Here is a 27,554-nt window from a genome sequence, read left to right as displayed (position 1 = left end):
AGAGCAATAGAATACACAGCGCTTCATGTTATCCATACATGGCCTTGTATCCCACTGTCTGATATGTGACTCTCAGCTGCGACCAGTACGAGCGTCCTATGGCTAGTAACGGAGCCCGGAGAGCCCTGTGCATGCTCTCCCAGATTCCTATAGAATTGCACTCTGTTGTCCTCTGTTATCAGCCATTGAGGTTCTATCACTCCCAGCATGCCCGGACTACTCCAGAGACCCTTGCATGTCGGCTTCCATATGAGGGGAAGGGGGGGGGGTCATCCCTTTAAATAGTGAGCTGGACCCCAGTCTCTTAAGGGCATTGGGTGGTCTTCACCTTTAAGGAGCCGCTCGCGTCCTCTGCTGACCTCACCTTACATGGTAAAAGTCCATGGGAGGGAACTCCGTAAAGTCTCGTTTGACGCCATCTCCTAGAACACGGGTCCAAGACGCGCTAGCCGCCCCAGAACTTTCCATCGCGTTTAACCCCTCGATAGGAGTGAACTACACAGGTCACATGACCACGACAAGGTCGTCACTGACAACTGGTAACCAGAGGAGGAATTCCACAAATAATTCACCTGCTTCCCCTTTAAGAAGCAGCTCTTGAGGTTTTGACAATCTGGTTCTGGAAAAGCTGGGTGATAACGTAAGTGATCACCATTCTCTTTTCTGGCCTCCTGAAAGAAGAACCTTATATCTGCTCCTGGGAAAGCTGGGTGAGGAACAATACATCCCGCCAACCACTGTGGTTGTCACCCAGCTTTCCAAGCATACAGGCTCCTGTCTGTACGGCGCACGGGATATACTATCATTCTGCCAGCTTTCTCAGATCCAGAGATGAACACATCTACCATTACATAAGTTATCACCCAGCTTTCCTAGAGTCCTATTTGCTTTGTCTACTTTGCCACCACATAAGAGCCAGATCGGATTTGCCATGGGGAGTTTTGGGAAAGTTGGGCGACGACCTTGTTTCTTGCCATCCAGCTTTCCTTGCATGGAATATTTTCCTAGACTTAGCAGCGGAAAGCTTGGTGACCGCCCCTTTAATTAAGGAAGCAATACAGGGACGTGTTCCCTTTAAGAGATAACTAAGGCAAAGTCCGGAGTTTGAGAAGTTTCAGAGTTTGAAAACTTGAGATTTGCTGCGTTGTTGTTATGTGGCCGTAATTCTGTGGCCCCGCCCCTCCACCCGCCGCCTCCAGCAGAAAAGACGATTTTACGTAAATTCGCTGTTTATCTTCCCACTGGCGGATTATTGCAAAACACAAATCAGGCCGGAGCGCTGGTGTCACTGGGCAGCGGCTCAGGAGAACGCTCTGCTACCAGCGCAGCACAAGATATTTCAGCGCTTTGGGGTTTTTTTTTTTGCAATTTTTGTTTGACTCCATAAAGATTGTTGACGACTTCCTCCATCTTGAATTGCAGTGCATCATGGTACATGTAGTTCCCAGGTGATGAGAATGTAACCTCTAATGGTCACTGGCCGGTACAGGGGGGGGGACGCCTGGTCACTGGCCGGTACAGGGGGGGGGACGCCTGGTCACTGGCCGGTACAGGGGGGACGCCTGGTCACTGGCCGGTACGGGAGGGACGCCTGGTCACTGGCCGGTACAGGGGGGACGCCTGGTCACTGGGCTGTGCGGGGGGGACGCCTGGTCACTGGTCGGTACACGGGGGACGCCTGGTCACTGGCCGGTACAGGGGGGGACGCCTGGTCACTGGCCGGTACGGGGGGGACGCCTGGTCACTGGCCGGTACGGGGGGGACGCCTGGTCACTGGGCTGTACAGGGGGGACGCCTGGTCACTGGCCGGTACAGGGGGGACGCCTGGTCACTGGGCTGTGCGGGGGGGACGCCTGGTCACTGGTCGGTACACGGGGGACGCCTGGTCACTGGCCGGTACAGGGGGGGACGCCTGGTCACTGGCCGGTACGGGGGGGGGACGCCTGGTCACTGGCCGGTACGGGGGGGACGCCTGGTCACTGGGCTGTACAGGGGGGACGCCTGGTCACTGGCCGGTACACGGGGGACGCCTGGTCACTGGCCGGTACACGGGGGACGCCTGGTCACTGGCCGGTACACGGGGGACGCCTGGTCACTGGCCGGTACAGGGGGGACGCCTGGTCACTGGCCGGTACAGGGGGGACGCCTGGTCACTGGCCGGTACAGGGGGGACGCCTGGTCACTGGCCGGTACAGGGGGGACGCCTGGTCACTGGCCGGTACAGGGGGGACGCCTGGTCACTGGCCGGTACAGGGGGGACGCCTGGTCACTGGCCGGTACAGGGGGGACGCCTGGTCACTGGCCGGTACAGGGGGGACGCCTGGTCACTGGCCGGTACAGGGGGGACGCCTGGTCACTGGCCGGTACGGGGGGGACGCCTGGTCACTGGCCGGTACGGGGGGGACGCCTGGTCACTGGGCTGTGCGGGGGGGACGCCTGGTCACTGGGCTGTGCGGGGGGGACGCCTGGTCACTGGCCGGTACAGGGGGGACGCCTGGTCACTGGCCGGTACAGGGGGGACGCCTGGTCACTGGCCTGTACGGGGGGGACGCCCGGTCACTGGCCTGTACGGGGGGGACGCCCGGTCACTGGCCGGTACACGGGGGACGCCCGGTCACTGGCCGGTACACGGGGGACGCCCGGTCACTGGCCGGTACACGGGGGACGCCCGGTCACTGGCCGGTACACGGGGGACGCCCGGTCACTGGCCGGTACGGGGGGGACGCCCGGTCACTGGCCGGTACGGGGGGGACGCCCGGTCACTGGCCGGTACGGGGGGGACGCCCGGTCACTGGCCGGTACGGGGGGGACGCCCGGTCACTGGCCGGTACGGGGGGGACGCCTGGTCGCTGGTATGGGGTGACACATGGGGGGTGTGGGGGAGGATTTCCTTTCTTCCTGTTGAATCGGCTCTGATCTCCCTCCAGCCACATCCTGCTCCTGTGCACCATCCTCTCTGCTGGAGTGAAGAGCTGGCATGGACTGGCACCCAGATGTGGGAGGTTCTGGATGATACTGGGAACCATCTGACTACCATAATAACAATGGCTGCCGGGGCGATCATATTGCGGGTGCTCGGCTCCCAGTTCAGGGTCAGATTGCGGGGTGCTCGGCTCCCGGATCAGGGTCAGATTGCGGGTGCTCAGCTCCCGGGTCAGGGTCAGATTGCGGGTGCTCGGCTCCCGGGTCAGGGTCAGATTGTGGGTGCACGGCTCCCGGATCAGGGTCAGATTGCGGGTGCTCAGCTCCCGGGTCAGGGTCAGATTGCGGGTGCTCGGCTCCCGGGTCAGGGTCAGATTGTGGGTGCACGGCTCCCGGGTCAGGGTCAGATTGCGGGTGCTCGGCTCCCGGGTCAGGGTCAGATTGCGGGTGCTCGGCTCCCGGGTCAGGGTCAGATTGCGGGTGCTCAGGTCCCGGGTCAGGGTCAGATTGCGGGTGCTCAGGTCCCGGGTCAGGGTCAGATTGCGGGTGCTCAGGTCCCGGGTCAGGGTCAGATTGCGGGTGCTCAGGTCCCGGGTCAGGGTCAGATTGCGGGTGCTCAGGTCCCGGGTCAGGGTCAGATTGCGGGTGCTCAGGTCCCGGGTCAGGGTCAGATTGCGGGTGCACGGCTCCCGGGTCAGGGTCAGATTGCGGGTGCTCGGCTCCCGGGTCAGGGTCAGATTGCGGGTGCTCGGCTCCCGGGTCAGGCTCAGATTGCGGGTGCTCGGCTCCCGGGTCAGGGTCAGATTGCGGGTGCTCGGCTCCCGGGTCAGGGTCAGATTGCGGGTGCTCGGCTCCTGGGTAAGGGTCAGATTACGGGTGCTCGGCTCCTGGGTAAGGGTCAGATTACGGGTGCTCGGCTCCCGGGTCAGGGTCAGATTGCGGGTGCTCCTGGGGCAGGTTGCCGGTGTGAGGTATGGGAGGTGGGGAGAGCAGCTGATACTGTCTAGAACACCTCTGTGCTGAAATACTCTGTCCTGCAGTGGTAGTACCATGTCTGTGACCTTGCCTCTTCTCAGATCACGACACAACCCTGGATCTCCGGTATCACCCTAACTGACTGCTCTGGTAACAGGTGACCTCTCTCTCTGCTTAAAGGGGTTTTGCCCATGAAAGAAAATTCTCAAATTTCAATCCCCAAGTGATGCTAACGCAATAAAGAAAATTTACAATGTTACTCAGTGATGGTCTCTTAAATCCTCTGTGCTGCGGCTCGTGTACCTCTCTCTTAAATCCTCTGTGCTGCGGCTCGTGTACCTCTCTCTTAAATCCTCTGTGCTGCGGCTCGTGTACCTCTCTCTTAAATCCTCTGCGCTGCGGCTCGTGTACCTCTCTCTTAAATCCTCTGTGCTGCGGCTCGTGTACCTCTCTCTTAAATCCTCTGTGCTGCGGCTCGTGTACCTCTCTCTTAAATCCTCTGTGCTGCGGCTCGTGTACCTCTCTCTTAAATCCTCTGCGCTGCGGCTCGTGTACCTCTCTCTTAAATCCTCTGCGCTGCGGCTCGTGTACCTCTCTCTTAAATCCTCTGCGCTGCGGCTCGTGTACCTCTCTCTTAAATCCTCTGCGCTGCGGCTCGTGTACCTCTCTCTTAAATCCTCTGTGCTGCGGCTCGTGTACCTCTCTCTTAAATCCTCTGCGCTGCGGCTCGTGTACCTCTCTCTTAAATCCTCTGTGCTGCGGCTCGTGTACCTCTCTCTCTTAAATCCTCTGTGCTGCGGCTCGTGTACCTCTCTCTTAAATCCTCTGTGCTGCGGCTCGTGTACCTCTCTCTCTTAAATCCTCTGTGCTGCGGCTCGTGTACCTCTCTCTTAAATCCTCTGCGCTGCGGCTCGTGTACCTCTCTCTTAAATCCTCTGCGCTGCGGCTCGTGTACCTCTCTCTTAAATCCTCTGTGCTGCGGCTCGTGTACCTCTCTCTTAAATCCTCTGTGCTGCGGCTCGTGTACCTCTCTCTTAAATCCTCTGCGCTGCGGCTCGTGTACCTCTCTCTTAAATCCTCTGCGCTGCGGCTCGTGTACCTCTCTCTTAAATCCTCTGCGCTGCGGCTCGTGTACCTCTCTCTTAAATCCTCTGCGCTGCGGCTCGTGTACCTCTCTCTTAAATCCTCTGTGCTGCGGCTCGTGTACCTCTCTCTTAAATCCTCTGTGCTGCGGCTCGTGTACCTCTCTCTCTTAAATCCTCTGTGCTGCGGCTCGTGTACCTCTCTCTTAAATCCTCTGCGCTGCGGCTCGTGTACCTCTCTCTTAAATCCTCTGCGCTGCGGCTCGTGTACCCCTCTCTTAAATCCTCTGCGCTGCGGCTCGTGTACCTCTCTCTCTTAAATCCTCTGTGCTGCGGCTCGTGTACCTCTCTCTCTTAAATCCTCTGTGCTGCGGCTCGTGTACCTCTCTCTTAAATCCTCTGCGCTGCGGCTCGTGTACCTCTCTCTTAAATCCTCTGCGCTGCGGCTCGTGTACCTCTCTCTTAAATCCTCTGTGCTGCGGCTCGTGTACCTCTCTCTTAAATCCTCTGCGCTGCGGCTCGTGTACCTCTCTTAAATCCTCTGTGCTGCGGCTCGTGTACCTCTCTCTTAAATCCTCTGTGCTGCGGCTCTTGTACCCCTCTCTTAAATCCTCTGTGCTGCGGCTCATGTACCCCTCTCTTAAATCCTCTGTGCTGCGGCTCGTGTACCTCTCTCTTAAATCCTCTGTGCTGCGGCTCGTGTACCTCTCTCTTAAATCCTCTGCGCTGCGGCTCGTGTACCTCTCTCTTAAATCCTCTGCGCTGCGGCTCGTGTACCTCTCTTAAATCCTCTGTGCTGCGGCTCATGTACCCCTCTCTTAAATCCTCTGTGCTGCGGCTCGTGTACCTCTCTCTTAAATCCTCTGTGCTGCGGCTCGTGTACCTCTCTCTTAAATCCTCTGCGCTGCGGCTCGTGTACCTCTCTTAAATCCTCTGTGCTGCGGCTCGTGTACCCCTCTCTTAAATCCTCTGCGCTGCGGCTCGTGTACCTCTCTCTTAAATCCTCTGTGCTGCGGCTCGTGTACCTCTCTCTTAAATCCTCTGCGCTGCGGCTCGTGTACCTCTCTCTTAAATCCTCTGCGCTGCGGCTCGTGTACCTCTCTCTTAAATCCTCTGCGCTGCGGCTCGTGTACCTCTCTCTTAAATCCTCTGCGCTGCGGCTCGTGTACCTCTCTCTTAAATCCTCTGTGCTGCGGCTCGTGTACCTCTCTCTTAAATCCTCTGTGCTGCGGCTCGTGTACCTCTCTCTTAAATCCTCTGTGCTGCGGCTCGTGTACCTCTCTCTTAAATCCTCTGCGCTGCGGCTCGTGTACCTCTCTCTTAAATCCTCTGCGCTGCGGCTCGTGTACCTCTCTCTTAAATCCTCTGCGCTGCGGCTCGTGTACCTCTCTCTTAAATCCTCTGCGCTGCGGCTCGTGTACCTCTCTCTTAAATCCTCTGCGCTGCGGCTCGTGTACCTCTCTCTTAAATCCTCTGTGCTGCGGCTCGTGTACCTCTCTCTTAAATCCTCTGTGCTGCGGCTCGTGTACCACCCTAATCCTCTCCTGACACCCTCTGTGCTGCTGTTCAGGCCGTTCCATGACCCCTCATGATTTTGTGTGGGGCAGTTACGGTTTTGGCTCCTCCTCTCCAGTGATTAACCCTTCCATCTCCTCTTCCTTCCAGAAGCCTTACAGCGCCCCATCGTTTCGGATTTTGAGCCTCAGGGTCTGAGTGAAGCCGCGCGCTGGAACTCCAAGGAGAACCTGCTGTCCGGGCCCGGCGAGAATGACCCCAACCTCTTTGTTGCACTGTATGATTTTGTGGCCAGCGGAGACAACACCCTCAGCATCACTAAAGGTAAGGGAAGACTACTACCCCCACCATGCATCCTGTTATCTAATGGCTCTGATAATCCACAACTATGCTCCAGTCACATCCAAAGATGTTCACAACTCATTTGGCTTCTGTGTTTAGAGCTCCTGTGCATGAATGTGCTTGGTACATGCAATCCGTATCCTGGTCACATCCCATGGCCTGAGCGTCAGCTGCCGGACCCGGGGCATAGAGGAACATGATGCAAGGACTCCCACCTGCTGCTCTATGGGATCTGACCAGCACATGGGTCACCAAACACCTTCATGTGTAGCCAACCTAAGGGAACCTGTCATCAGAGCAACCAACCAGACTGCAGCCTGTGTTATTGTACCTCACACTGCTGTGCTCTGTGCTCTCTGCAGACTGTGTTCTATATTGTCCCGAGAGATGTGTAATCAGAACTTTGTATGCATTGATAGAACACATAATAGTGAGTGCAGCTCTGGGGTATAATACAGGATGTAACTCAGGATCAGTACAGGATAAGTAATGTCATGTATGTACACAGTGACTGCACCAGCAGCAGAATAGTGAGTGCAGCTCTGGGGTATAATACAGGATGTAACTCAGGATCAGTACAGGATAAGTAATGTCATGTATGTACACAGTGACTGCACCAGCAGCAGAATAGTGAGTGCAGCTCTGGGGTATAATACAGGATGTAACTCAGGATCAGTACAGGATAAGTAATGTCATGTATGTACACAGTGACTGCACCAGCAGCAGAATAGTGAGTGCAGCTCTGGGGTATAATACAGGATGTAACTCAGGATCAGTACAGGATAAGTAATGTCATGTATGTACACAGTGACTGCACCAGCAGCAGAATAGTGAGTGCAGCTCTGGAGTATAATACAGGATGTAACTCAGGATCAGTATAGGATAAGTAATGTCATGTATGTACACAGTGACTGCACCAGCAGCAGAATACTGAGTGCAGCTCTGGGGTATAATACAGGATGTAACTCAGGATCAGTACAGGATAAGTAATGTCATGTATGTACACAGTGACTGCACCGGCAGCAGATAGTGAGTGCAGCTCTGGAGTATAATACAGGATGTAACTCAGGATCAGTACAGGATGAGTAATGTCATGTATGTACACAGTGACTGCACCAGCAGCAGAATAGTGAGTGCAGCTCTGGAGTATAATACAGGGTGTAACTCAGGATCAGTACAGGATGAGTAATGTCATGTATGTACACAGTGACTGCACCAGCAGCAGAATAGTGAGTGCAGCTCTGGAGTATAATACAGGATGTAACTCAGGATCAGTACAGGATGAGTAATGTCATGTATGTACACAGTGACTGCACCAGCAGCAGAATAGTGAGTGCAGCTCTGGGGTATAATACAGGATGTAACTCAGGATCAGTACAGGATAAGTAATGTCATGTATGTACACAGTGACTGCACCAGCAGTAGAATAGTGAGTGCAGCTCTGGAGTATAATACAGGATGTAACTCAGGATCAGTACAGGATAAGTAATGTCATGTATGTACACAGTGACTGCACCAGCAGCAGAATAGTGAGTGCAGCTCTGGAGTATAATACAGGATGTAACTCAGGATCAGTACAGGATAAGTAATGTCATGTATGTACACAGTGACTGCACCAGCAGCAGAATAGTGGGTGCAGCTCTGGGATATAATACAGGATGTAACTCAGGATCAGTACAGGATAAGTAATGTCATGTATGTACACAGTGACTGCACCAGCAGGAGAATAGTGAGTGCAGCTCTGGGGTATAATACAGGATGTAACTCAGGATCAGTACAGGATAAGTAATGTCATGTATGTACACAGTGACTGCACCACCAGCAGAATAGTGAGTGCAGCTCTGGAGTATAATACAGGATGTAACTCAGGATCAGTACAGGATAAGTAATGTCATGTATGTACACAGTGACTGCACCACCAGCAGAATAGTGAGTGCTGCTCTGGGGTATAATACAGGATGTAACTCAGGATCAGTACAGGAGAAGTAATGTCATGTATGTACACAGTGACTGCACCAGCAGCAGAATAGTGAGTGCAGCTCTGGGGTATAATACAGGATGTAACTCAGGATCAGTACAGGATAAGTAATGTCATGTATGTACACAGTGACTGCACCAGCAGCAGAATAGTGAGTGCAGCTCTGGGGTATAATACAGGATGTAACTCAGGATCAGTACAGGATAAGTAATGTCATGTATGTACACAGTGACTGCACCAGCAGCAGTATAGTGAGTGCAGCTCTGGGGTATAATACAGGATATAACTCAGGATCAGTACAGGATAAGTAATGTCATGTATGTACACAGTGACTGCACCAGCAGCAGAATAGTGAGTGCAGCTCTGGGGTATAATACAGGATGTAACTCAGGATCAGTACAGGATAAGTAATGTCATGTATGTACACAGTGACTGCACCAGCAGGAGAATAGTGAGTGCAGCTCTGGAGTATAATACAGGATGTAACTCAGGATCAGTACAGGATAAGTAATGTCATGTATGTACACAGTGACTGCACCAGCAGCAGAATAGTGAGTGCAGCTCTGGGGTATAATACAGGATATAACTCAGGATCAGTACAGGATAAGTAATGTCATGTATGTACACAGTGACTGCACCAGCAGCAGAATAGTGAGTGCAGCTCTGGAGTATAATACAGGATGTAACTCAGGATCAGTACAGGATGAGTAATGTCATGTATGTACACAGTGACTGCACCAGCAGCAGAATAGTGAGTGCAGCTCTGGAGTATAATACAGGATGTAACTCAGGGTCAGTACAGGATAAGTAATGTCATGTATGTACACAGTGACTGCACCAGCAGCAGAATAGTGAGTGCAGCTCTGGAGTATAATACAGGATGTAACTCAGGATCAGTACAGGATAAGTAATGTCATGTATGTACACAGTGACTGCACCAGCAGCAGAATAGTGAGTGCAGCTCTGGAGTATAATACAGGATGTAACTCAGGATCAGTACAGGATAAGTAATGTCATGTATGTACACAGTGACTGCACCAGCAGCAGAATAGTGAGTGCAGCTCTGGAGTATAATACAGGATGTAACTCAGGATCAGTACAGGATAAGTAATGTCATGTATGTACAGTGACTGCACCAGCAGCAGAATAGTGAGTGCAGCTCTGGGGTATAATACAGGATGTAACTCAGGATCAGTACAGGATAAGTAATGTCATGTATGTACACAGTGACTGCACCAGCAGCAGAATAGAGAGTGCAGCTCTGGGGTATAATACAGGATGTAACTCAGGATCAGTACAGGAGAAGTAATGTCATGTATGTACACAGTGACTGCACCAGCAGCAGAATAGTGAGTGCAGCTCTGGGGTATAATACAGGATGTAACTCAGGATCAGTACAGGATAAGTAATGTCATGTATGTACACAGTGACTGCACCAGCAGCAGAATAGTGAGTGCAGCTCTGGAGTATAATACAGGATGTAACTCAGGATCAGTACAGGATGAGTAATGTCATGTATGTACACAGTGACTGCACCAGCAGCAGATAGTGAGTGCAGCTCTGGAGTATAATACAGGATGTAACTCAGGATCAGTACAGGATAAGTAATGTCATGTATGTACACAGTGACTGCACCACCAGCAGAATAGTGAGTGCAGCTCTGGGGTATAATACAGGATGTAACTCAGGATCAGTACAGGATAAGTAATGTCATGTATGTACACAGTGACTGCACCAGCAGCAGAATAGTGAGTGCAGCTCTGGAGTATAATACAGGATGTAACTCCGGATCAGTACAGGATAAGTAATGTCATGTGTGTACACAGTGACTGCACCAGCAGCAGAATAGTGAGTGCAGCTCTGGAGTATAATACAGGATGTAACTCAGGATCAGTACAGGATAAGTAATGTCATGTATGTACACAGTGACTGCACCAGCAGCAGAATAGTGAGTGCAGCTCTGGGGTATGATACAGGATGTAACTCAGGATCAGTACAGGATAAGTAATGTCATGTATGTACACAGTGACTGCACCAGCAGCAGATAGTGAGTGCAGCTCTGGGGTATAATACAGGATGTAACTCAGGATCAGTACAGGATAAGTAATGTCATGTATGTACACAGTGACTGCACCAGCAGCAGAATAGTGAGTGCAGCTCTGGAGTATAATACAGGATGTAACTCAGGATCAGTCATGTATGTACACAGTGACTGCACCAGCAGCAGAATAGTGAGTGCAGCTCTGGGATATAGTACAGGAGGTAACTCAGGATCAGTACAGGATAAGTAATGTCATGTATGTACACAGTGACTGCACCAGCAGCAGAATAGTGAGTGCAGCTCTGGAGTATAATACAGGATGTAACTCAGGATCAGTACAGGATAAGTAATGTCATGTATGTACACAGTGACTGCACCAGCAGCAGAATAGTGAGTGCAGCTCTGGAGTATAATACAGGATGTAACTCAGGATCAGTACAGGATAAGTAATGTCATGTATGTAGCAGAATAGTGAGCACAGCTCTGGAGTAAGGTGGTGGTCTTCCTGCTCTGCGGTCCTGGTGGGTTGAGGGGTTGTATCTATGCTGTGTGCAGTCTCTGTACCTGGTGGTGAGGACTTTCTCTCTGTGTTGTAGGTGAGAAGCTCCGGGTCCTGGGATACAATCATAATGGTGAGTGGTGCGAGGCTCAGACTAAGAATGGGCAGGGCTGGGTGCCCAGTAACTACATCACGCCGGTGAACAGTCCGGAGAAGCACTCGTGGTACCACGGGCCGGTGTCCCGCAATGCGGCTGAGTATCTCCTGAGCAGCGGGATCAATGGCAGCTTCCTGGTGCGTGAGAGCGAGAGCAGCCCGGGGCAGAGGTCCATATCGCTCCGATACGAGGGCAGGGTCTACCACTACCGCATCAACACAGCTTCTGATGGCAAGGTAAGTGCCCGCACGGGGATCTCTGGTGCTGGGTGGCTGTCGGGTAGGTTGGGGTCCACTTTGTAAGGGAATAAGGTGACGGCGCTGCCCATGCACCAGGCAGGGTTATGTATTGGAGGAAGATTGGGGTCCCGGGCAGGGGAGGACCCCGCAGCTCTGGGCGGCTCTGGGCAGTGACCTGATGATGGGATTGTGTTCCCCCGCTGCGGGGGCTTCTCTTAGGCTCTTGGCAGAGCCGGAGTTAAATATGTACAGAATGTGGGCATTTGGCTGCGGAGTGTTGTGCTTGGCAGGGACAGGAGGAAAACTAATGAAATCGAGTTAATCCTCACGGATTTATGAGAGCGGTGGCTGCCATCCGCCACATGGTGAGTGAGGGGAAGCGGCCACCAGCCCCAAGCCCCGCCCTCAACATGGAAACGGGGGGCCGACATCACACACCCCAGAAATGCTGAGAATCACTGACCCTCTCTGGAGGATTGCCGACTCTGGTCACCTCTAAAGCTGCATTGGTTTTCTCTCCATCTCATTGCTGCCCCCTGCTGTGCTAGGTACAGTGCTTTATTACATGGTCAGACAATGCAGCTCTGGATGTGACTAGAGCATAAATAATGTCCTGTGTCTTGTGCTTGCAGCTCTACGTGTCGTCAGACAGTCGCTTCAACACCCTGGCCGAGCTTGTCCACCACCACTCCACCGTAGCCGACGGACTGATCACAACGTTACACTACCCAGCGCCAAAGCGCAACAAGCCCACCATCTACGGGGTGTCCCCCAACTATGACAAGTGGGAGATGGAGAGGACGGACATCACCATGAAGCACAAGCTGGGCGGTGGGCAGTACGGGGAGGTCTACGAGGGCGTCTGGAAGAAGTACAACCTGACGGTGGCCGTCAAGACGCTGAAGGTGAGTCACGTGACGGGCCATCAGGATGGACAGCAAGCAGAGATCTTGGAAAGTGAGTGGAATCTAATGTAATCCATTATGTGTCTCTTTGCTTATAGGAAGACACTATGGAGGTGGAGGAGTTCCTAAAGGAAGCTGCTGTGATGAAGGAGGTGAAGCACCCCAACCTGGTGCAGCTGCTGGGTATGTAAGGGGTGCATGTAGATGGGGTCAGTAATGGGGTACAGCCTCTGCTCCCCTATCTCAGCAGTGACGTGCCATGGCTGAGGCTGCTGATTGGCTGTGGGCTGTGGCATTACTGGATGTATGGTAATCCCCTTATTTCTGTGCTCTGCAGGGGTCTGCACCCGGGAGCCCCCTTTCTACATCATCACGGAGTTTATGACTTATGGGAACCTATTGGACTACCTGCGGGAGTGTAACCGGGAGGAGGTGACGGCCGTGGTGCTGCTCCACATGGCCACTCAGATCTCCTCCGCCATGGAGTACCTGGAGAAGAAGAACTTCATCCACAGGTCAGGATTTCTGCCGGTCCACCCCCGCTAATAAGCGGTCAGACCCCTGTATTTGTAGGGTCAGGGCTCAGATTTTGGGGATGGGTCCGGCTGGAGGACATAAACAGATTTGTGGCTGGCGGCTCCGTTAGGACAAGTGGGGCCGGAGCAGAATAAAGTGAGTTTTGTGTTTTTCCTGAGCGATTGTAATTACGCTGTCGTTGTGCGGCGTTCCTGAGCCCCTCGCAATTACCGCTCATAAGCTTAAGTGCTGAAACCATTTGCCATGATGATTGGTGAGAACAATGCGGAGAGCGGGCATAGCTGAAAGCTGACACGCAGCGGGCACCGTCTCCAGGGCACACGACGCTGCGCCCATTTCATGTCTGTTCACCGAAAAATTGGAGTTTAATCAATGTCAGCGCCGCTTCCTAATGTCTCCATTGTAGTCGTCACGCTGTCGGACTGGCTGCCCAGCTGTAAGGAGAACGCGAGTGCGATTGTGTCATTACGGCTGGAAGCAGCCTGGCATTGAGGGGTTAATGAGAGAGACGGCTGAGCAGTCATGTATAAATGGGCTCTACTGTCAGTATCTGGGAAAGCTGGGTGACTGCCGCTATACATGTCCTTCCCACATAATCTTACACACACAGGTGTGCGCCTATGTCGGGTGCCCCTACGTTTTGTTCTGTAGCACCTAGAAACATGCTGCTGGTGCCATATGAAAGGTAAAAATTCCATTTTACAGATCACATCAGGCTTGTGTTTCTGTAAGCTACAAAACTAAAGATGCCGCTAGTTAAAGGGGTTATCCAAGGATCCAAAAACAGCGCCTCCCCTGAGCATGGTCTGTGCTGGTTTTGCATTTCAGCTGTGTAAAAATGAATGGCACTTAACTGCAATACCAGACACTACTCATGGTCCGGTGTGGCACTGTTTTTTGGAAAGACTGGATCTCACAAGAGCAGCTCACATTTCCAACTATGTTTTTAGCTTCCTGTAACTCTGATCTCTTTTGATCTGAAAGTTGAGAATTTCATCTTTTATATGGCACCCGCAGCACAGTTGTAGGTGCTATAGAACTGATGATAGGGGTATATGAAGTGACGCCTCTATAAATGTGATGTCCTATAGGGGGGCAGTGGGGTGCAGCGCTCTCTAGTGGAGGATAGACGTTGTCTCCCTATGTAATCGCTCACTCATTGAGACGACTCCTCGTTATTGCGCATTCTTAATTGTCCGTTTGCCCAAACAATTGGCGCGTCCCTTTAAGTTTGTGCGTCATGAATCGCTGCAATTTGTGACCTTTATCTGGCGTCAATTAGCCGCCACCCGTGCTCATTCTTTGCATTTGGTCTGGGGCTCCTAGCAATGTAATGAGGGGCCGCCCTCCCCCCATACTCCGGTGAGACGGCACTTATCCCAGTGGGAGCCCACAATGGCCGCCCTTCCTCCCCGTGCCGGAGCGCGTGCGGCTAATACCCGCTCATACAAAGCAATCACTTAGCTGCTAATGCCATAGAAACAAAGATTGAGTGCCGGGTATTTAACTTCACGGATATGATTAGGCGGAGAAGCGGAGCCGAGGAGGTTATTATGTGCACGCCGGAGCGTCACTCATCCTGCATGTACATATAATACACGGCGCTGGGGGAGGGGAGCGGCCGCCCTGCAAGATCCGTGTGGGGTAATCAGCGCAATTCAATATTTCTATAACTATTATGGCGACTGCTAAAATCCAGGCAAAACTTTTCTAACTCAATTCCACAGCAACTCGTGTAATGAGGATCCCACATCCCCCCCACATCCCCCCCTCCCCACATCCCCTCCACATCCCCTCCACATACTGGGACCCTCTGCCCGACCCCTATACTGGGATCACCTCACCCCTATACCGGGACCCCCTGCTCCCCCAACCCCTATACCGGGACCCCCTGCTCCCCCAACCCCTATACTGGAACCCCTGCTCCCCCAACCCCTATACCGGGACCCCCCTGCTCCCCCAACCCCTATACCGGGACCCCCCTGCTCCCCCAACCCCTATACCGGGACCCCCCTGCTCCCCCAACCCCTATACCGGGACCCCCCTGCTCCCCCAACCCCTATACCGGGACCCCCCTGCTCCCCCAACCCCTATACCGGGACCCCCCTGCTCCCCCAACCCCTATACCGGGACCCCCCTGCTCCCCCAACCCCTATACCGGGACCCCCCTGCTCCCCCAACCCCTATACCGGGACCCCCTGCCCGACCCCCTATACCGGGACCCCCCTGCTCCCCCAACCCCTATACTGGAACCCCTGCTCCCCCAACCCCTATACCGGGACCCCCCTGCTCCCCCAACCCCTATACCGGGACCCCCCTGCTCCCCCAACCCCTATACCGGGACCCCCTGCCCGACCCCCTATACTGGAACCCCTGCTCCCCCAACCCCTATACCGGGACCCCCCTGCTCCCCCAACCCCTATACCGGGACCCCCCTGCACTGCACCCATCAGTCCCTGGTAGATTCATGATGCTCCACTGTGTGTGGGGGGGGGGGATGCGCTGCTTCTGCAGTAAGGCGAGTGATGAGGATGACAAAGTTAATTGGTTAATTGTAGATTAATTAAGGAGCTTTCTGGATTACAGCCGGTCATTGACACCGGAGCACCCGGCTGCGGGTGATTAACCAGGGCGCCATCTGCAGCTGCACCGAGGGACATTAACCCTTCACTGTAATCATAGGGATAGTAGTGCTGCACTGAGGAATATTAACCCTTCACTGTAATATATAGTGTAGAGGACTGTAGTCGGTCACTCACACTCTTATAACTGGCACAGAGGGATAGTTGTGGAGCCGCATGCGCTGTATGTGATATTTGTGTGGATCCTGACTCATCCTCTCTCGCCTTCAGGGATCTCGCAGCCAGAAACTGCCTCGTTGGAGAAAACCACTTGGTGAAAGTCGCTGACTTTGGGCTCAGTCGCCTGATGACGGGCGATACATACACTGCCCACGCCGGAGCCAAATTCCCAATCAAGTGGACAGCCCCTGAGAGCTTGGCCTACAACAAGTTCTCCATCAAGTCCGATGTCTGGGGTGAGTAGGTGTAACCTCACTGGCGTTATACATGGACATACACCCATGTACTAGGGAATATTTAGGGTCTGATCATATTTCTTTCTATGTTCTGCAGCTTTTGGCGTCCTACTTTGGGAGATTGCCACCTATGGGATGTCCCCATACCCTGGCATCGATCTGTCACAGGTGTATGAGCTGCTGGAGAAGGATTACCGCATGGAGCGTCCCGAGGGCTGCCCGGAGAAGGTGTACCAGCTCATGAGAGCGTGTAAGTCATGGCATAGTATGCGCACCACATTGTAGCCTGTGGCATGGAGAGATACGTTATTGCTACAATTGCTGTGTTGACACTTGGGTGTGGGTTTTTCGGGTTACATTTTGGGCACTTGAACTCTAAAAGGTTCTCCATCACTGCCTATAAATAAACTGGATTATCAGGTTTTCTGGATTATTGAATGTCAGATTAACAGTGTTTGATTTTATTCCAAGAAGTGGAAGCCCCCTCCCCCTTATTGATGTGATGTGTCTCCTCTCAGGTTGGCAGTGGAGCCCCCTGGACCGGCCGTCCTTTGCTGAAATCCACCAGGCCTTCGAGACCATGTTCCAGGAGTCAAGTATATCGGACGGTAAGGATAGTGCTCTGAGCTCCTCCGGTGATGGGTGCCCTCCTCTGAGCTGCTCCGGTGAAGGGTGCCCTCCTCTGAGCTGCTCCGGTGATGGGCGCCCTCCTCTGAGCTGCTCCGGTGATGGGCGCCCTCCTCTGAGCTGCTCCGGTGATGGGCGCCCTCCTCTGAGCTGCTCCCGTGATGGGCGCCCTCCTCTGAGCTGCTCTGGTGATGGGCGCCCTCCTCTGAGCTGCTCTGGTGATGGGCGCCCTCCTCTGAGCTCCTCCGGTGATGGGCGCCCTCCTCTGAGCTGCTCCCGTGATGGGCGCCCTCCTCTGAGCTGCTCCGGTGATGGGCGCCCTCCTCTGAGCTGCTCTGGTGATGGGCGCCCTCCTCTGAGCTGCTCTGGTGATGGGCGCCCTCCTCTGAGCTGCTCTGGTGATGGGCGCCCTCCTCTGAGCTGCTCCCGTGGTGGGCGCCCTCCTCTGAGCTGCTCCGGTGATGGGCGCCCTCCTCTGAGCTGCTCCGGTGATGGGCGCCCTCCTCTGAGCTGCTCCGGTGATGGGCGCCCTCCTCTGAGCTGCTCCGGTGATGGGCGCCCTCCTCTGAGCTGCTCTGGTGATGGGCGCCCTCCTCTGAGCTGCTCTGGTGATGGGCGCCCTCCTCTGAGCTGCCCCGGTGATGGGCGCCCTCCTCTGAGCTGCCCCGGTGATGGGCGCCCTCCTCTGAGCTGCTCCGGTGGTGGGCGCCCTCCTCTGAGCTGCTCCGGTGATGGGCGCCTCCTCTGAGCTGCTCCGGTGATGGGCGCCCTCCTCTGAGCTGCTCCGGTGGTGGGCGCCCTCCTCTGAGCTGCTCCGGTGGTGGGCGCCCTCCTCTGAGCTGCTCCGGTGATGGGCGCCCTCCTCTGAGCTGCTCCGGTGGTGGGCGCCCTCCTCTGAGCTGCCCCGGTGATGGGCGCCCTCCTCTGAGCTGCCCCGGTGATGGGCGCCCTCCTCTGAGCTGCCCCGGTGATGGGCGCCCTCCTCTGAGCTGCCCCGGTGATGGGCGCCCTCCTCTGAGCTGCCCCGGTGATGGGCGCCCTCCTCTGAGCTGCCCCGGTGATGGGCGCCCTCCTCTGAGCTGCCCCGGTGATGGGCGCCCTCCTCTGAGCTGCCCCGGTGATGGGCGCCCTCCTCTGAGCTGCCCCGGTGATGGGCGCCCTCCTCTGAGCTGCCCCGGTGATGGGCGCCCTCCTCTGAGCTGCTCCGGTGGTGGGCGCCCTCCTCTGAGCTGCCCCGGTGATGGGCGCCCTCCTCTGAGCTGCCCCGGTGATGGGCGCCCTCCTCTGAGCTGCTCCGGTGGTGGGCGCCCTCCTCTGAGCTGCTCCGGTGATGGGCGCCTCCTCTGAGCTGCTCCGGTGATGGGCGCCCTCCTCTGAGCTGCTCCGGTGGTGGGCGCCCTCCTCTGAGCTGCTCCGGTGGTGGGCGCCCTCCTCTGAGCTGCTCCGGTGATGGGCGCCCTCCTCTGAGCTGCTCCGGTGGTGGGCGCCCTCCTCTGAGCTGCCCCGGTGATGGGCGCCCTCCTCTGAGCTGCCCCGGTGATGGGCGCCCTCCTCTGAGCTGCCCCGGTGATGGGCGCCCTCCTCTGAGCTGCCCCGGTGATGGGCGCCCTCCTCTGAGCTGCCCCGGTGATGGGCGCCCTCCTCTGAGCTGCCCCGGTGATGGGCGCCCTCCTCTGAGCTGCCCCGGTGATGGGCGCCCTCCTCTGAGCTGCCCCGGTGGTGGGCGCCCTCCTCTGAGCTGCTCCGGTGGTGGGCGCTCTCACTGTCTGGGTAGGAGGGGGGCAGCACTACATTCTATTGCTGACTGAATTGATTTGTTGTCGCCCCCTCATGCCCCATTCAATGTGGGGGATGGGCGGGTGTTCCGGCAGTAACCTGCACACGTTGCCATGTGATTTGCCTGACAATGGCGCGCAGTCTGCAGGACAAAGGCTTGGTGACAATGTGCGTTACTTAGCGCAGGTTGCTGTATCTCTTTCATATATTCTCATTGCTGTGATCCGGCTAATGCATGAGCGTCGCGGCTCCGATAATTGCTCCTACCAGGGGCTGAATATATGATAGAAGGCGGCTTTTCAGCGCTGTCCTTTGTGTAGCCCTCAGAGCTGCGCACACTTTCATCTCTCACCATTTTTTTTGCCCGTAAATGTCTTTTTATGGAATAATTGTCGATTGATTGTTCTGGGGATAAATGGCGCAGTGTTTGCTTCCAGCTGCAGGGAAGGTACAGACCCGACTATCCACAGGGGGCACCATCCAGCACTAGTGTACCCCATGTAAGGCAGCACTTCCATTATTCCCGGGGATCACCTGGAGAGGTGTGTAATCATACCAGCACATAGCACAGCAGTGTGAGGGCTGATTACACATCTATCCAGGGACAATACATAACACTGGCTGCAGAGAGCACAGAGCACAGCAGTGTGAGGTCTGATTACACATCTCTCCAGGGACAATACATAACACTGGCTGCAGAGAGCACAGAGCACAGCAGTGTGAGGTCTGATTACACATCTCTCCAGGGACAGTACATAACACTGGATGCAGAGAGCACAGAGCTCAGCAGTGTGAGGTATGATTACACATCACTCCAGGGACAATACATAGCACTGGCTGCAGAGAGCACAGAGCACAGCAGTGTGAGGTGTGATTACACATGTCTCCAGGGACAGTACATAGCACTGGCTGCAGAGAGCACAGAGCACAGCAGTGTGAGGTATGATTACACATCTCCCCAGGGACAGTACATAACACTGGCTGCAGAGAGCACAGAGCACAGCAGTGTGAGGTCTGATTACACATCTCTCCAGGGACAATACATAACACTGGCTGCAGAGAGAACAGAGCACAGCAGTGTGAGGTCTGATTACACATCTCTCCAGGGACAATACATAACACTGGCTGCAGAGAGCACAGAGCACAGCAGTGTGAGGTCTGATTACACATCTCTCCAGGAATATTACATAACACTGGCTGCAGAGAGCACAGAGCACAGCAGTGTGAGGTCTGATTACACACCTCTCCAGGGACAATACATAACACTGGCTGCAGAGAGCACAGAGCACAGCAGTGTGAGGTATGATTACACATCTCTCCAGGGATAATACATAACACTGGCTGCACAGAGCACAGCAGTGTGAGGTCTGATTACACATCTCTCCAGGGACACTACATAACACTGGCTGCAGAGAGCACAGAGCACAGCAGTGTGAGGTATGATTACACATCTCTCCAGGGACAATACATAACACTGGCTGTAGAGAGCACAGAGCACAGCAGTGTGAGGTCTGATTACACATCTCTCCAGGGACAATACATAACACTGGCTGTAGAGAGCACAGAGCACAGCAGTGTGAGGTCTGATTACACATCTCTCCAGGGACAATACATAACACTGGCTGCAGAGAGCACAGAGCACAGCAGTGTGAGGTATGATTACACATCTCTCCAGGGACAATACATAACACTGGCTGTATAGAGCACAGAGCACAGCAGTGTGAGGTATGATTACACATCTCTCCAGGGACAGTACATAACACTGGCTGCACAGAGAACAGCAGTGTGAGGTATGATTACACATCTCTCCAGGGACAATACATAACACTGGCTGCAGAGAGCACAGAGCACAGCAGTGTGAGGTATGATTACACATCTCTCCAGGAATAATACATAACACTGGCTGCAGAGAGTACAGAGCACAGCAGTGTGAGGTATGATTACACATCTCTCCAGGGACAATACATAACACTGGCTGCAGAGAGCACAGAGCACAGCAGTGTGAGGTCTGATTACACATCTCTCCGGGGACAGTACATAACACTGGATGCAGAGAGCACAGAGCTCAGCAGTGTGAGGTATGATTACACATCACTCCAGGGACAATACATAGCACTGGCTGCAGAGAGCACAGAGCACAGCAGTGTGAGGTGTGATTACACATGTCTCCAGGGACAGTACATAGCACTGGCTGCAGAGAGCACAGAGCACAGCAGTGTGAGGTATGATTACACATCTCCCCAGGGACAGTACATAACACTGGCTGCAGAGAGCACAGAGCACAGCAGTGTGAGGTCTGATTACACATCTCTCCAGGGACAATACATAACACTGGCTGCAGAGAGAACAGAGCACAGCAGTGTGAGGTCTGATTACACATCTCTCCAGGGACAATACATAACACTGGCTGCAGAGAGCACAGAGCACAGCAGTGTGAGGTCTGATTACACATCTCTCCAGGAATATTACATAACACTGGCTGCAGAGAGCACAGAGCACAGCAGTGTGAGGTCTGATTACACACCTCTCCAGGGACAATACATAACACTGGCTGCAGAGAGCACAGAGCACAGCAGTGTGAGGTATGATTACACATCTCTCCAGGGATAATACATAACACTGGCTGCACAGAGCACAGCAGTGTGAGGTCTGATTACACATCTCTCCAGGGACACTACATAACACTGGCTGCAGAGAGCACAGAGCACAGCAGTGTGAGGTATGATTACACATCTCTCCAGGGACAATACATAACACTGGCTGTAGAGAGCACAGAGCACAGCAGTGTGAGGTCTGATTACACATCTCTCCAGGGACAATACATAACACTGGCTGTAGAGAGCACAGAGCACAGCAGTGTGAGGTCTGATTACACATCTCTCCAGGGACAATACATAACACTGGCTGCAGAGAGCACAGAGCACAGCAGTGTGAGGTATGATTACACATCTCTCCAGGGACAATACATAACACTGGCTGTATAGAGCACAGAGCACAGCAGTGTGAGGTATGATTACACATCTCTCCAGGGACAGTACATAACACTGGCTGCACAGAGAACAGCAGTGTGAGGTATGATTACACATCTCTCCAGGGACAATACATAACACTGGCTGCAGAGAGCACAGAGCACAGCAGTGTGAGGTATGATTACACATCTCTCCAGGAATAATACATAACACTGGCTGCAGAGAGTACAGAGCACAGCAGTGTGAGGTATGATTACACATCTCTCCAGGGACAATACATAACACTGGCTGTAGAGAGCACAGAGCACAGCAGTGTGAGGTCTGATTACACATCTCTCCAGGGACAATACATAACACTGGCTGCACAGAGCACAGCAGTGTGAGGTCTGATTACACATCTCTCCAGGGGACAATACATAACACTGGCTGCAGAGAGCACAGAGCACAGCAGTGTGAGGTCTGATTACACATCTCTCCAGGGACAATACATAACACTGGCTGCAGAGAGCACAGAGCACAGCAGTGTGAGGTATGATTACACATCTCTCCAGGAATAATACATAACACTGGCTGCAGAGAGTACAGAGCACAGCAGTGTGAGGTCTGATTACACATCTCTCCAGGGACACTACAGAACACTGGCTGCAGAGAGCACAGAGCACAGCAGTATGAGGTCTGATTACACATCTCTCCAGGGACAATACATAACACTGGCTGCAGAGTGCACAGAGCACAGCAGTGTGAGGTCTGATTACACATCTCTCCAGGGTTGGTACATAACACTGGCTGCAGAGAGCACAGAGCACAGCAGTGTGAGGTCTGATTACACATCTCTCCAGGGACAATACATAACACTGGCTGCAGAGAGCACAGAGCACAGCAGTGTGAGGTCTGATTACACATCTCTCCAGGGACAGTACATAACACTGGCTGCAGAGAGCACAGAGCACAGCAGTGTGAGGTATGATTACACATCTCTCCAGGGACAATACATAGCACTGGCTGCAGAGAGCACAGAGCACAGCAGTATGAGGTCTGATTACACATCTCTCCAGGGACAATACATAACACTGGCTGCAGAGTGCACAGAGCACAGCAGTGTGAGGTCTGATTACACATCTCTCCAGGGTTGGTACATAACACTGGCTGCAGAGAGCACAGAGCACAGCAGTGTGAGGTCTGATTACACATCTCTCCAGGGACAATACATAACACTGGCTGCAGAGAGCACAGAGCACAGCAGTGTGAGGTCTGATTACACATCTCTCCAGGGACAGTACATAACACTGGCTGCAGAGAGCACAGAGCACAGCAGTGTGAGGTATGATTACACATCTCTCCAGGGACAATACATAGCACTGGCTGCAGAGAGCACAGAGCACAGCAGTGTGAGGTATAATTACACATCTCTCCAGGGACAATACGTAACACTGGCTGCAGAGAGCACAACAGTGTGAGGTCTGATTACACATTTCTCCAGGGACAATACATAACACTGTCTGCAGAGAGCACAGAGCACAGCAGTGTGAGGTATAATTACACATCTCTCCAGAGACAATACGTAACACTGGCTGCAGAGAGCACAACAGTGTGAGGTCTGATTACACATCTCTCCAGGGACAGTACATAACACTGGCTGCAGAGAGCACAGAGCACAGCAGTGTGAGGTCTGATTACACATCTCTCCAGGGACAGTACATAACACTGGCTGCAGAGAGCACAGAGCACAGCAGTGTGAGGTATGATTACACATCTCTCCAGGGACAGTACATAACACTGGCTGCAGAGAGCACAGAGCACAGCAGTGTGAGGTCTGATTACACATCTCTCCAGGGGACAGTACATAACACTGGCTGCAGAGAGCACAGAGCACAGCAGGGTGAGGTATGATTACACATCTCTCCAGGGACAATACATAACACTGGCTGCAGAGAGCACAGAGCACAGCAGTGTGAGGTCTGATTACACATCTCTCCAGGGGCAATACAAAACACTGGCTGCAGAGAGCACAGAGCACAGCAGTGTGAGGTATGATTACACATCTCTCCAGGGACAATACATAATACTGGCTGCAGAGAGCACAGCAGTGTGAGGTCTGATTACACATCTCTCCAGGGACAATACATAACACTGGCTGCACAGAGCACAGCAGTGTGAGGTATGATTACACACCTCTCCAGGGACAATACATAACACTGGCTGCAGAGAGCACAGAGCACAGCAGTGTGAGGTCTGATTACACATTTCTCCAGGGACAATACATAACACTGTTTGCAGAGAGCACAGAGCACAGCAGTGTGAGGTCTGATTACACATCTCTCCAGGGACAGTACATAACACTGGCTGCAGAGAGCACAGAGCACAGCAGTGTGAGGTCTGATTACACATCTCTCCAGGGACAATACATAACACTGGCTGCAGAGAGCACAGAGCACAGCAGTGTGAGGTCTGATTACACATCTCTCCAGGGACAGTACATAGCACTGGCTGCACAGAGCACAGCAGTGTGAGGTATGATTACACATCTCTCCAGGGACAGTACATAACACTGGCTGCAGAGAGCACAGAGCACAGCAGTGTGAGGTCTGATTACACATCTCTCCAGGGACAGTACATAACACTGGCTGCAGAGAGCACAGAGCACAGCAGTGTGAGGTCTGATTACACATCTCTCCAGGGACAATACATAACACTGGCTGCAGAGAGCACAGAGCACAGCAGTGTGAGGTCTGATTACACATCTCTCCAGGGACAATACATAACACTGTCTGCAGAGAGCACAGAGCACAGCAGTGTGAGGTCTGATTACACATCTCTCCAGGGACAATACATAACACTGGCTGCAGAGAGCACAGAGCACAGCAGTGTGAGGTCTGATTACACATCTCTCCAGGGACAATACATAACACTGACTGCAGAGAGCACAGAGCACAGCAGTGTGAGGTCTGATTACACATCTCTCCAGGGACAATACATAACACTGGCTGCAGAGAGCACAGCAGTGTGAGGTCTGATTACACATCTCTCCAGGGACAATACATAACACTGGCTGCACAGAGCACAGAGCACAGCAGTGTGAGGTATGATTACACACCTCTCCAGGGACAATACATAACACTGGCTGCACAGAGCACAGCAGTGTGAGGTCTGATTACACATCTCTCCAGGGACAATACATAACACTGGCTGCAGAGAGCACAGAGCACAGCAGTGTGAGGTCTGATTACACATCTCTCCAGGGACAATACATAACACTGGCTGCAGAGAGCACAGAGCACAGCAGTGTGAGGTCTGATTACACATCTCTCCAGGGACAATACATAACACTGGCTGCAGAGAGCACAGAGCACAGCAGTGTGAGGTCTGATTACACATCTCTCCAGGGACAATACATAACACTGTTTGCAGAGAGCACAGAGCACAGTAGTGTGAGGTCTGATTACACATCTCTCCAGGGACAATACATAACACTGGCTGCAGAGAGCACAGAGCACAGCAGTGTGAGGTGTGATTACACATCTCTCCAGGGACAGTACATAACACTGGCTGCAGAGAGCACAGAGCACAGCAGTGTGAGGTATGATTACACATCTCTCCAGGGACAATACCTAACTGGTGGCAGAGAGCACAGAGCACAGCAGTGTGAGGTCTGATTACACATCTCTCCAGGGGCAATACATAACACTGGCTGCAGAGAGCACAGAGCACAGCAGTGTGAGGTCTGATTACACATCTCTCCAGGGGCACTGGCTGCAGTCTGCCCTGGTGACCCTGCTGAAGTAACACTCTGGATATCCTGGTGCAGCAGACACAGAGCTCAGAGGATCGACTTCACTGATACATTGTAACAAGCCCCTCAGCTGTGCATCTTTACATGTTCTTGTCTGCATTTCAGAGGTGGAGAAGGAACTGGGAAAGAAAGGCTTAAGGGTGAATGTCAGCTGCCTCCTGCAAGCCCCCGAGCTCCCGACCAAGACCAGGACCACCCGGAGAGTGACAGAGACCAAGGATGATAACACAGATACCTCACACGGCAGAGGAGCCGCAGATCAAGGTACAACCTGTCCCTCATAGATGTCACAGCTCAGCATCTAGATACAACCTGCCCCCCTCCCCCCTCATAGATGTCACAGCTCAGCATCTAGATACAACCTGCCCCCCTCCCCCCTCATAGATGTCACAGCTCAGCATCTAGATACAACCTGCCCCCCCGCCCTCATAGATGTCACAGCTCAGCATCTAGATACAACCTGCCCCCCTCCCCCCTCATAGATGTCACAGCTCAGCATCTAGATGCAACCTGCCCCCCTCATAGATGTCACAGCTCAGCATCTAGATACAACCTCCCCCCCCCCCCTCATAGATGTCACAGCTCAGCATCTAGATACAACCTCCCCCCCCCCCCCCCCCCTCATAGATGTCACAGCTCAGCCTGTAGGATCTAGGTACAACCTGTCCCTCATAGATGTCACAGCTCAGCATCTAGATACAACCTGCCCCCCCCCCCCTCATAGATGTCACAGCTCAGCATCTAGATACAACCTGCCCCCCCCCTTCATAGATGTCACAGCTCAGCATCTAGATACAACCTGCCCCCCCCCTTCATAGATGTCACAGCTCAGCATCTAGATACAACCTGCTCCCCCCCCCTCATAGATGTCACAGCTCAGCATCTAGATACAACCTGCCCCCCCCCCTCATAGATGTCACAGCTCAGCATCTAGATACAACCTGCCCCCCCCTCATAGATGTCACAGCTCAGCATCTAGATACAACCTGCCCCCCCCCTTCATAGATGTCACAGCTCAGCATCTAGATACAACCTGCCCCCCCCCCTCATAGATGTCACAGCTCAGCATCTAGATACAACCTGCTCCCCCCCCCTCATAGATGTCACAGCTCAGCATCTAGATACAACCTGCTCCCCCCCCTTCATAGATGTCACAGCTCAGCATCTAGATACAACCTGCTCCCCCCCCTTCATAGATGTCACAGCTCAGCATCTAGATACAACCTGCTCCCCCCCCCTCATAGATGTCACAGCTCAGCATCTAGATACAACCTGCTCCCCCCCCCTCATAGATGTCACAGCTCAGCATCTAGATACAACCTGCTCCCCCCCCCCTCATAGATGTCACAGCTCAGCATCTAGATACAACCTGCTCCCCCCCCCTCATAGATGTCACAGCTCAGCATCTAGATACAACCTGCCCCCCCCCTCTCATAGATGTCACAGCTCAGCATCTAGATACAACCTGCCCCCTCATAGATGTCACAGCTCAGCATCTAGATACAACCTGCCCCCCTCCCCCCTCATAGATGTCACAGCTCAGCATCTAGATACAACCTGCCCCCCTCCCCCCTCATAGATGTCACAGCTCAGCATCTAGATACAACCTGCTCCCCCCCCTCATAGATGTCACAGCTCAGCATCTAGATACAACCTGCTCCCCCCCCCTCATAGATGTCACAGCTCAGCATCTAGATACAACCTGCCCCCCCCCTCATAGATGTCACAGCTCAGCCTGTAGGATCTAGGTACAACCTGCCCCCCCCCCCATAGATGTCACAGCTCAGCATCTAGATACAACCTGCTCCCCCCCCCCTCATAGATGTCACAGCTCAGCATCTAGATACAACCTGCCCCCCCCCCCTCATAAATGTCACAGCTCAGCATCTAGATACAACCTGCTCCCCCCCTCATAGATGTCACAGCTCAGCATCTAGATACAACCTGCTCCCCCCCCCCCTCATAGATGTCACAGCTCAGCATCTAGATACAACCTGCTCCCCCCCCCCTCATAGATGTCACAGCTCAGCATCTAGATACAACCTGTCCCCCCCCCCCCTCATAGATGTCACAGCTCAGCATCTAGATACAACCTGCCCCCCCCCATAGATGTCACAGCTCAGCATCTAGATACAACCTGCTCCCCCCCCCCTCATAGATGTC

At 53.6% G+C, this 27,554-nt stretch overlaps 1 protein-coding gene across 2 annotated transcripts in view; it reads left to right on the top strand.

Annotated features, from left to right (window-relative positions):
- The window catches only part of ABL1 (ABL proto-oncogene 1, non-receptor tyrosine kinase), a 146,923-nt gene that overhangs the window by 92,860 nt on the left and 26,509 nt on the right, over positions 1 to 27,554 (top strand). For both annotated transcript variants that reach the window (XM_072125656.1, XM_072125655.1), the window contains exons 2-10: positions 6,645 to 6,818; positions 11,452 to 11,747; positions 12,383 to 12,655; positions 12,754 to 12,838; positions 12,993 to 13,170; positions 16,045 to 16,229; positions 16,327 to 16,479; positions 16,748 to 16,837; positions 25,497 to 25,655. In XM_072125656.1, the coding sequence (XP_071981757.1) occupies positions 6,645 to 6,818; positions 11,452 to 11,747; positions 12,383 to 12,655; positions 12,754 to 12,838; positions 12,993 to 13,170; positions 16,045 to 16,229; positions 16,327 to 16,479; positions 16,748 to 16,837; positions 25,497 to 25,655 (1,593 nt within the window). The remainder of the gene's footprint in view (positions 1 to 6,644; positions 6,819 to 11,451; positions 11,748 to 12,382; positions 12,656 to 12,753; positions 12,839 to 12,992; positions 13,171 to 16,044; positions 16,230 to 16,326; positions 16,480 to 16,747; positions 16,838 to 25,496; positions 25,656 to 27,554) is intronic.

The sequence above is a fragment of the Engystomops pustulosus genome, chromosome 9 (assembly GCF_040894005.1).
Source record: "Engystomops pustulosus chromosome 9, aEngPut4.maternal, whole genome shotgun sequence".
NCBI lineage: Eukaryota > Metazoa > Chordata > Amphibia > Anura > Leptodactylidae > Engystomops > Engystomops pustulosus.
The sequence above is the reverse complement of the archived record's forward strand: the minus strand, read 5'-3'. Positions and strand labels throughout refer to the sequence as shown.